An 11273-nucleotide genomic window follows, 5' to 3' on the forward strand; every position below is an offset into this window, starting at 1 on the left:
GATGTGTATCTAGCTGGGGTAATGTAAGCCCAGCACTCTTTCCTGCTTATGCAGGGGGTCGGACTCGATGATCTATTGAGGTCCCTTCCAACCCTAGCATCTATGAATCTATGAGAATGCAGGCACATTTATTAAAGAACACCTAGACTACTCACTGTTCTTGTTTCGCTGTCCTCTCGTTCGGGATTTACTTTCACCGCGATGGTTGTAATCATGCCAACCATTTCTGGGGAAGGAACAGTGTTTTCTGGGATCACCTGAGGATTCTCAAAATATCGATTCTGAAGGCAAAAAAAGAGCAGAGGAAAACATTAAGAAAAGCAATGATACTGTTAACACTTTAGAAAAGAGGGCATCTGCCATACCGGCGTTCTTCAAAATACTTTTGTCCAAATGACCCCAGTACAGATGAATTTGCTCTGCACATACAAGTCCAGAATTTTTAGCCAGCGCCTATTGAGGCAGGAGGCATCAGAAGGATTTTTTTGCATCCATAGTAGAATCTCTTGTAAAGAGATGTCTAAATGAAGACATGAAAAATCACTGCCCAACACTCTACAAGGGCTATGAAAGCTGAGATTGCCTCTGTGAAACCCATGCCTTCAACTGCAGCACCTCCAAGGCACCCCAACAATGAACACTGCTCTCTCTCTATTATGCTAAAAAGTGCTCATCTTCGAGGTGCTGAATGAAACAGCAACCTGATGCAATTACTTATTTTCCTCTCCTTTTCTAGGAAGAGGTAGGGCTTATCCCAACTGACGTACACAGAAACTGAGCTCTAAGTAAAGACATGAACATTCACTGTGCTGCATATCCTAAAGATTATGAACAGAGGTCGGAGTCTAACCAAGACACACTCCTACAGATGAACCCTGAGGACCCAAAGTTCAACTCTGACATGGTACACACACAGCAAGAAAGAACAAACAGAAATAGGAGGAAAGAGGGTCAGTCACACCAGTGCCAATATCAGCACACCCTTAGAAAATTGAGGACAGCCTATTTCACTTGGTAAAAGAAAGGCTAAATTACCACATAAATTATGAAGTATACCACTATGAAAAGGGACTAAAACCAATGACAGTTTGATGGCAAACATCAAGGTATGTCCTATTAGTCATGGAAAGTTTCAATCTCTTGTTATTATTGAAGTGTTATTTATCACACATGTTTGAAAACATAAGACTAAACTGTGGACTCACATATTTATCAGTAACCTAATTTTAGCACTATTGATTAAAACAGTAAATAGTCTACTAAATTTACTAGAACAAAATGAACTCTAGGTATTGAGAAATTAAGCTTAGATTTGGGATGTTCTTTAAGAGGCAAGGCCTACTATAAGCCCATGTTGCCAAAAGTCAGATAGTCTCCTTTGAAAGGAGACCCAGAGTTCATTAAAGTTAATAAATATATATGCACACACATTTTATTACATACATTATATATAATGTAAGGTAATATATGCACGCTGTGTCCTGAGTACAGCATGAGACTAAAATGGAGGCTAATGAGAGAACGGGAGAACTCATTACAAGTCATTACACTCCCCCATACCCACCGCCATTTAAAAAGTAATATTCATTCCCCATATAATTATTTTAATTTAAACAGCATCAATTTTACAACACTAGATTGCAACAATTATTTTACGGCATTTTTGAATTTGCACTAGAGCAGAAAAGCAACTGCTTTTAGATAAGGACTATAGACACTGAAATTGTGGAAATCAGGGAATAACACCAACCACAACTTTTGGAAGTTCCTTGTAAATCTGTTTCACAAAGTCCAAAAAGTGATGAATCTGTAAAGGAAAGAATATTATATTTAGCACAGGGAAAAAATTGAGTTAATTACTCCAGGATCTTTGTATCAATACTATATAACTGTACGCAATTAGTCTTGAGCCAGTGTCCTTCAAGTTAACTATCAAGCTACTTAATGCCAACATTAATTTGAATGGTAGTAGACCATTAGAAAGATCCTGACTCAGCTTTCCTACAAGTATAATTCAGATATGCCACTACAAATATAATTATTCCATAACCATTAAAATCCTCTCAATGGTGGAACAGGAAGAGGAGACGATAAAACTGCAACCTCTTTCTAACAGTGGTAAGGATATGAGGGGCAGGAGGTGGGAGGAGAGAGAGAAACCCACAGGTTTCTTACTTGTTTCTGTCTCAATCTTTGTTTCAGATCTTCTTCCACTCTCAGTCTAAAAGATATGATTGTTCTTTCTCTTTTGGGGGTTTCTTACAATAGGATGGTGATTTTGGTTCTTTTTATGCTCCTTCATCTGTAACTTTTTTGTCCTCCATCTCATTGTTTTGTCTGTGAATCCCACCCTGTGCAATATTTGCCCACCCTTCCTCCATGCCTGAATTTCTTGGGCTGTTCAACCCCTTCCATGCGCTTATTCTGCCTCTGTACTTTCCCTACTCCTGTGCATTTCCACACAGACTTCTGGCAGGAATAAAAGCATGAGAATAAGAAGTAGTAAAAGCTAGTCAGCTATAACTTCAAACTGTGCTTGGTTAAGAGAGGGTTTTTACTCCACCACAATAAGTGAGGTCATATGGCCCATAAAGTTTAAGAACAAAGCTGGTAAAGACCCAAATCATTATGCTCCAGAACAGCACCACTGACAGTCATCATATAAAGCATTTTTAAATGCCTAACATATTGAAATTAATTACAATACTGTGTTATTCACTGACAGTAGAAAAGTTCTCATCAAATAAATCCCAGCTGACCCACTTACAAGCCCTCCAAAGCTACACAATGCCCAGGCTACATCAAGTCACAGAGGCAAGATATACGGCCACCAAGCTACACAGAAGCTGCCCCACTGCTATACCAGACACCCTTCACTGCTGCACTGCATGTCCTTCCCATACCATAGCCCCCATTCTCCCACACCCATGTGCCCCGACTCACACTCAGCTCCCCATGCTGCTACACTACCCTGCACACTGGGCCAGGGATGGAAATGGCACCACAGGAGGGAAGGAGAGCCTGGAGACTCCTGCTGCTCTTGCAGCCAAAAGGGAGGGAGCTGCAGCCAGTGAGCCTGAGGCCTTAATTTAACTCCTTGCAGGCCATATGCAGCCTGTAGGCCACCAGTCAGACAGCTCAGAAATAAACAATAAGTGGAATCATTTCTATACAACATAATAAAATATAACTTACTTCTTGGGTAATTGGTGGTCGAAATTGTTTGTGCAGTTCAATAATTATTCGCAAACAAATAAGTACATTCTCTTCATTCTCCGTCTGAAAAAAGTCTTTAATTAGCCCACTGCTGTATTTTTAGTCAATTTCATTACATACATTTTTTTCTGTGCCTCTAATTTATCATCAGCGACCTAGAAATTTCCTGCTAATATAAACTGCCACAAGGAAAATGCATCATATTTGATACATTGCTTGCAATAGCCAGTCTGCCCACAGTCTGTGGGTGCAGCTACGGATTGCATTCAATGGAAATACAGATTCTGACACAATTAGGGCCCGTTTTGCAACCTCTTCGGGATCAGCATTTTGCAAAGTCCCACAGATAAACAGATGCTACTGAGGCTTTCACATGCAGGGTCTTTACAAACACACAGCTGTTTACATGACCCAAGGCTCAGCTCATCAATAAATTAGATTCTAGGCCAGCAAGAAACTGAAGGAAGAGCTTGAAGACAAGTGAATCAATAACTCAATTTGATGTTCCGAAGTCAGGCTAGAAAGTAGTGTTTTGTGAGACCGTGCCCAGAGTAATCAAGAACTATTCTAGGTCTAACAAAATCCTAACAATTCAAAATTCTAATTCATAGCAAGATAAAATCCACAGTGATGTTTTGTACATTAAAACCAATGTGCTGCAAAGACAAACCAATTCCCTACACTAGAAGAAGGCTACACATAAACTGGCCCCGAGCAGCACTCCATATTCTATCCTTAATAGTTCTGGAGGTAAGGAGGAAAAGAAATCTTTCTGAGAGTCAGAAAAACATATTTAAAAGGATAACATTATTAAAAATACCTCTAAAAATCTAAACATCACAGACAAGATGTTTTTGGTATGGGGACGAAGATGTTCATTTGTCGGTATCCTGTGAATTATTTCAAGGACTAGCTTTCGGAGTTGCTGAAAGAAAAACATCAACACATCTTTAAAAGGAAAAACTTCATAAATCATAGAAAAGACAGGGCTAGAAGGAACCTCAAGGTCATCTACTTCAACTTTCTGCTCAAAGCAAGACCATCCCTGCCTAAAACATTTCAGACAAGTGTTTTAGAAACTACTAGGGATGGAGATTCCACAACTCTCTAGGTAGTTTATTCCAACACTTAGCCACCCTCATAGTTAATAAGCGCTTCCTGATTTCCCAATATCTTAATATGAAATCTCAATTTCCCTTGTAACAATTTAAGATGATTATTTTTGACCTGCTCCCTACAGCCACAGAGAACCATCTGTTATCCTCCTGTTTATAACCACACTTAATTTAAAGACTACACAGACTCCCTCCTCAGTCTTCTCTTCTCCAGGCCAAATGATTTCAGTTCTTCTAACCTTTTCTCATAAGCCATGGTTTCCAGGCCTCCAATTACTTCTGCTGCTTTTTACTGTACCCCTTATTTGTCTACATCTGTCTTGGAAGTGCAGTGCCCAAGACTGGACACAATATTTCAAGTGAGGCTTCACCAGTGCTTAAGAGTTGAAGACTCACTACACTGGACTTGTAAAATAAACCTCAGCCAGGAAAGTGTGACCTTTTTTGTTCAGCTCAATACTACTTTGCTGCATGCATGCACACTACTTCCCTCTAATATTTAGTGGGGTATGAGGCTCTAAATAACACAAATTTCAAATGTAGTTAAAGAACTGTATGCCTTCAAAGGCAAAATGGGAAGTTTTACTGCCAAATTGCTGATGTTCTGACATGTTAATGATTCATTTGTAGATATGCATTCCCGTTACTGACTACAAAGAAAAGTATGTGTACTATACATTAATGTAAATATGTTCCATGTGTTTTTATTAGAAATGCAAATTTACAAAAACAGAATTTTTAACTTCATTTCTTAATTATCTTGCTAAGGGCAGCACATTCTTTTCCCAACTATGCCACGCTACATAGATATATTTTTGACTTTCAGGCATATGGACAATTAAATCTTCTAAATAAGATAAAAAATACTATAATTGCTGAATTAACCAGTCTATAGCACACATTAAAATGGATAACTGATACTTTGGTACAGGTACCTGTGCTGGTTTCTCCTGTAGAAACTGGACCTCTCCATCCTGCAGAAAGGTGAGAAATCTAGGGATGATGTGTTCCAGGAATGTAGAATATTGAGGGGACGATGTTACATTCTAATAATAAGAAAAATATAATTGATTACTTTGACCTGATGTCAATTTTTAAACAAGGCACACATAATATATACATGTTAGACAGATAATAGCATGTACATACAGGAACTATAAAATGCTAGCCACTGAAAGAGTTGAGAGAGGGGGTGTTAATCTTCAAAAATTGGTATCAGCTGCCTTCCGACAGAATATAAACATCATTATTAAAATGAGTAGAATTGAACACCTATCTTCCCCCTTGCTAATATGCTCCATGGTAAAGTTTCAACTACTGTTAACACACTCGTTCATGTCTAGAAAACCCACTCAAAGACAGTAACATTCATAGTATTTCAAATGCAAAGACTAACAGATGTGTCAAGCTGCAATGGATTCATATATTCACTAACACTCTAATTCGCTGCAATATTCAAGGCTTTAAATGAACAAACCAATTCAGATTCCTATTACTTCTAGATACTGTATGTTAAAATAAAACATTCTCATTCTTTTTCAGCACAGAAACTAATCTCATGTTTTTTTGCTTCAAAGATGAAGAGAGTGTTTACAAAGCAAAATTCTTCATTTGAGTGAGGCACCTAACTTAGAAGTGGAGTTTCAGTGATTCTGATGAATACTTGGAAACTCACAGCTACAGTCATTACAAGAATGTTTTCAGATTAATTTCTGCAGTGCCAGAAGTCTCATCTATACCCATCCCAAATATCTGTGGTGTAGAAAATTCAACATTTTACAGATGCATAGCTAAATATTTCAGCTGCGTAGTCTCATTCTTCCTATACGTACAAAGTTAACAAGTTATGTACAACCATCTCTGTTTTAATGTATGACTTCTTTAGATTATTTAACTATTAGCACTCACCGACCCAGTCGCAGACAAGGTCCCCCTGTACTAAACACTATACAAACGTAAAAAAGACAGGCCCTACCCCAAAGAGTCTATTGATAGACATGAAAAGAGGAGCACAATAAAACATGCCAAATTCGATAGCGTTGAACAGGACACTATCAAAGGATACTTGGCAGCAACAACAGGAGCTTCAGGTCTGCTGGGACCCCACTGCTTCTAACCAGGTTACTGCCTCCTCACCTCCCCAGCCCTGAAACGTGGGTGTGAGAATGTACCCTGTTCATTTCTAGCACTTTTCTAAGAGATCAGAAAAGGAAAAATCTACTCTAACTCCTCAGATAGGGATTGCAAGCATGGTACTTTCTGGCCTCACAAATAAATACAAATTACCCCCATTTACAAACTCAGCTACTACTCTGCAAAAACTTTTCTAATCCCTTTACTGAGCAGTAGAATGAGGAAGTAACAGCACTCTAGGCACTTTCAGAGTTGTCAAACTCGTAAGAACACAGTACGGTCCATTTCAGCCTCTTATGGATAGGAAGGAATAAGCAGCAGCTGAAACTGAACACACAGCTTTTCAAAAAAAAAAGAGTCAGAAACAGAAGCCAAGGACACAATTCTCTTTTCCAGGGTGTCAAAGATATGGCCCGGCCTGTGGAACTCCAAGAGCTGAACTTTGGGTCTCATACCCATCAGTAGCACGCGCTGGCCCCAGTGCATGCAGTGCACAAGTCTGGCACACACTGGGTACGGCACCTGCGCCAGACTAGCCCTGCAAGCTGGTTCTTGGGCCACATCAGGCCCGGCAACCATCCATGCACACTGGAGCCAGTACCCAGAGCCAGTCTGGCACAAGCACCTCATGCAGTGTGAACCCTGCGCCAGGCCTGCGCACACAAAACTGAGGCTCAGAGAGTCAAATTCATTCACCACTTAGGAGCCAGTTTGATATGAAAGACTGGGCTCCCCTGCAGAGCCCAGGAACAGTGCCAACTCAGGACAGTGCCCTGGTATAAAGCCCAGCAAATGAAACTGGCAAGAAGGCTGAACTCCACACCAGAGAATTATCTTACACTTCACTTATGGAGTCCTCCCCACCCACCTATCTGATATGCTACCAACTACTTGAACCAGCTAGCATGCACCTGAAATTCTTGCCTTCCTGCTTTTCACAGCACAGACTATGGTAAGATTTTCACAAAGTAACTGATTTTGAAGCAATGAGTGACACATGGTAAACTGAACACAGAACCACCTTTTGTGCATGTGCACCTTTGACATCCCTGGATATGGATTTACAAAAAAAAAAAAAAAAAAATCAAGTAATATTCCCACTACAGATTTTTAGCCACTTAGGAGGTTTGACCACCCTGCTCTATACAAACTCTTCTGGCCACAACCAAACTCTTGACACAGCCAAGAGTAGCAGGAGACGACGTTTTTGAGATGCACATGCCCCACTGTCAATGATGTACATGTACCACCTCAGCTCAAATAGTAATTTATGGTTAAATCACCTCTTAAAGTAATAAAAGAACTAAGGAAAAACCAAGAACAGAAATTAACAAAACAGTAAAAAAAAAAAAAAAAAAAAAAAAAAAGTCTGGTTTAACTATGTTTCTTTCTTCAGGAGTTGTATTTAAACTGCCCAGAAGCTGCACATGGCTCTTTATACATGGCCTGGCCACCTCTGGTACACAGCATTATTTTCTTTATGAAGTAGCTATATTAGCTCAAGTTGTGTTCCCTGTTAAGCAGCAGCAAAGAGCACCATCTTGCTGAATGTACCTTTGAATCATGCATTCAGCTGAGGTCCTGAACACTTGCAGGTCTCCATTCTGATGGCGATGTTTAATGACTTCATCTATAGCTCACAGATTAAACTCTATTTAACTAATGTACCAAAGATTTAGTTCTACTGGGAAAAAACCAACACAAAAACAAAATGTTCCATATTCTGGTACAATACCATGGAGTCACTTTTAACCAGACATCTCAGATGTATAGAATCATAGAAAGTGAGGGTTGGAAGGGACCTCAGGAGGCCATTTAGTCCAACCACCTGATCAAAACAGGACCAGCCCCAAATAGACAAAGCCCTCGCGGGGATGATCTAGCCAGGTCTTAAAAGCCTCCAGGGATGGAGAGTCCACTACCCCTCTGGGTAACTTGTTCTAATGTTTTACTACCCTCCTTGTGAGAACATTTTTCCCAATATCGAACCTAAACTTCCCTTGTTGCAACTTCAGACCATTGCTCCTTGTTGTGTCATCTGCCACCACTGAGAACAGTCCTGCTCCATCCTCTTAGGCACCATTCTTCAGATAGTTAAAGGTTCCTATTAAATCCCCTCTCAGTCTTCTCTTCTCCAGACTAAATAAACCCAGGTCCTTCAACCTCTCCTCACAAATCAAGTGCCCTAGTCCCCTAACCATTTTTGACGTCCTCCACTGGACTCTCTCCAATTTGTCCACATCCTTTCTGTAGTGATGAGGCCCCAGAACTGGACACACTACTCCAGATGTGGCCTCAACAGTGCTGAATAAGAATAATCACTTCCCTTGACCTACTGGCAACATACCTACCAATGCAGCCCAGGATGCCATTAGCTTCTTGGCAACAAGGGCACACAGCTGGCTCATATTCAGCTTATTGTTCACTGTAAAAGGAGCAAACATTCTGACTCTGGTAGGACTTGAACCCATAGCCAATGAATGACCTTTTTACTGTAGAAGCCCAATGTGCTGTCCACTGCACCAGAGCCACCCTGATTCAGTACAGTTCCCTTTGTAGATAATGCTATGTCATAAATAGGCAACCAGTACTGTACAGTTTCAAATACTGTATATTGCATTGTATATTGTGCAGACACAATATACAATGCAACTATAACTTCCATTAATATGCCTTTGTTTCTTCTTTTGCATCCCAGATGGACATATTATCTCCTCCTCCTCTAAAGCCTGGAGACCACTAACAACTGAAAGTAGTTTGTGCCACCACCTCTATTTCACTAGAGCCTCCAAAAAAGAAAGCCATACTAGACAAACTCACCTTTCCTAACCATGACACTTCTCAAAGCAAATGCAAAGCAAGCTATACAGTCCACTACCAAATGACCATGAATTCAGTTAAGGAAAATGGTGTGGACTTTTCTTTAAAGTGCAGAGAAATAAATATTCACTATGTGTCACTTCTTCATAAAAATAACTTACGAAATGTTAGAATAAAATGATTCTTTACATGCAAAAGAAAAAGGAAACAATAAGCTGAATAACTATTTTAGGAAGTTGTTGGCACTGCACTGTAATAAATAAAATGAGATTCTCTCACACACGGAACCCACTACGAATGGCTACTATGTGCAAATAAAAACTAATCTCCTAAATGAAAGAACACCAGTAAGCAACATGGTGCACACAACCACAAGAAACAGTGCATTTAAAAATCGCTCAAACAGTGATTTTGTTTAATTACCTCAAAATTCTCACTGACTTCTTGCATCATTTTCAGTTTGGTTTCATCAGCTGAAAAAAATTTCAAGTGAAATCAATCAAATATTTGGAAAAAAAATTCTCAAACAATCACCAAATTCACAATGGGAAGAAGCAATCAGATCTTATCAGTTCGGCTCTCATTGCCCAATTGAAAGGTACACAATTCTCACAACCGCCACACTCAATCCCACCACTTCACACACACAAACACACATGCACATACTTCTCTCCAGGGCTCAAGCGACTTACGTTCATCATTTTGCTTCTTAAAAAAAGCCAGGCTCAAAGACGCCGCAAACGAACTCCAAGCGATTTTACTAACTCGATCAATGCGATCACCTTCTCGTGGGACACACATATACAATTTGCATCCGAGGCCAAATTAGCCCAGACCAATTCCAAATTCAAGAGTCCAGAACCATAAGTGGCCCTAGTACCGGCATACAAAAACACTAGAACTCATGGTTCCAAAACGATATCTTTTATTAGACCAACCGGAAAATCGTAAGAAAACTGTCCTTTTCTGCATGCTTTCAGGAGTTTTTTCTATGTCTTCTTCTCTCAGACCAACATGGCTACCAAATACACCCCTACTACTAGCAAACATCCTCCACCCGCACCTTGGGCTTCAGATGTTTCCAAAACCTTTGGCGGGCATCCTACGTTCAGGCCCAAGCCCAGATGCCCCCGAGTTCTGCTTGCACTCGGGCATAAGGTCCTCAGAGCAAGCCAGGGAAGAGACTCCCATTCCCACAAACTGGGCTTAAAGCCGCTGCACCACAGGTGCTGAACCACTCCAGAAGAGCGGCTCTCCTGCGAGGCAGGGCAGGAAAACTGCCGTCACGGACACAGATAGGTATTTCCCCTGCCAGGTTAAGAAGCCGTGATGTGAGCCTTCGCAAGCGGTGAACAGTCCCGTTTCCCAAGCAGATGGCAGACGAGCTTACGCGTGTTAATGTCCGTGAGAGCGGCCACAAACTGGAGGTATTTTTTCATCAGGGTGGTTTGGTCGACCACCGTGGGCCCTTGCGTTGACACGAACGCCATGGTCTCTCTCAGGGCCGGCAGGGGGTCCAGCGAGGACTTGAGCCAACGAAACCCAGCTCAAAAAAAAAAAATGTTTTTGTTTAAATCAACTGCCTGCGGAGAGCAGACAGGGCTTTCACACCCGCCGAGACCCGTGCCCTACAACCGCGTTACTACCAGGACCCGCACCCCCGCCCCGGCACCTTCCGGGAAAGGCCGGGTTCATTTAAAGCGGGCCACTCAGCCCGGCTGACCCGCCCACAGCCAGGACGAGGCCTGCGCTTTCCCCAGCTGCCCGCAGCACGGGCCGGGCCGGGCCTCGCGGCGCAGGGCTCCGATCCCAACCGTCTCCAACCCCCTCGCGGCCTCGCCGGCATCCGCGGCCCGGGCCCTGCCCTCACCTCACCCCGCGGGCCGCTCCGGGCCCGGCCTCCGCGGCCCCGGCCCACTCCTTTGTTGCTCCCTAACCGGACTGCGGCTCATGAGCGCCTACCCCGCCCCCTCCCCGCGGCGGAAGCGG

The 11273-nt window shown here is 41.9% G+C and overlaps 1 protein-coding gene across 3 annotated transcripts in view; it reads right to left on the reverse strand.

Annotated features, from left to right (window-relative positions):
* TRRAP (transformation/transcription domain associated protein) overlaps positions 1–11172 on the reverse strand; it is a 136461-nt gene extending 125289 nt beyond the window's left edge. For 2 of the 3 annotated variants that reach the window (XM_019542095.1, XM_019542096.1), the window contains exons 1-8: positions 11155–11172; positions 10675–10830; positions 9708–9757; positions 5267–5377; positions 4037–4141; positions 3196–3279; positions 1751–1807; positions 156–281 (exon numbers count right to left, since the gene is read on the reverse strand). In XM_019542095.1, the coding sequence (XP_019397640.1) occupies positions 156–281; positions 1751–1807; positions 3196–3279; positions 4037–4141; positions 5267–5377; positions 9708–9757; positions 10675–10774 (633 nt within the window). In that variant the 5' untranslated portion in view covers positions 10775–10830; positions 11155–11172. The remainder of the gene's footprint in view (positions 1–155; positions 282–1750; positions 1808–3195; positions 3280–4036; positions 4142–5266; positions 5378–9707; positions 9758–10674; positions 10831–11154) is intronic. The other variant, XM_019542097.1, reaches the window with a different exon arrangement.
* Positions 11173–11273: the final 101 nt, after the last annotated feature.

Source organism: Crocodylus porosus, unplaced genomic scaffold (genome assembly GCF_001723895.1).
Source record: "Crocodylus porosus isolate Cpor-Errol unplaced genomic scaffold, CroPor_comp1, whole genome shotgun sequence".
In the NCBI taxonomy this organism is placed as follows: domain Eukaryota; kingdom Metazoa; phylum Chordata; order Crocodylia; family Crocodylidae; genus Crocodylus; species Crocodylus porosus.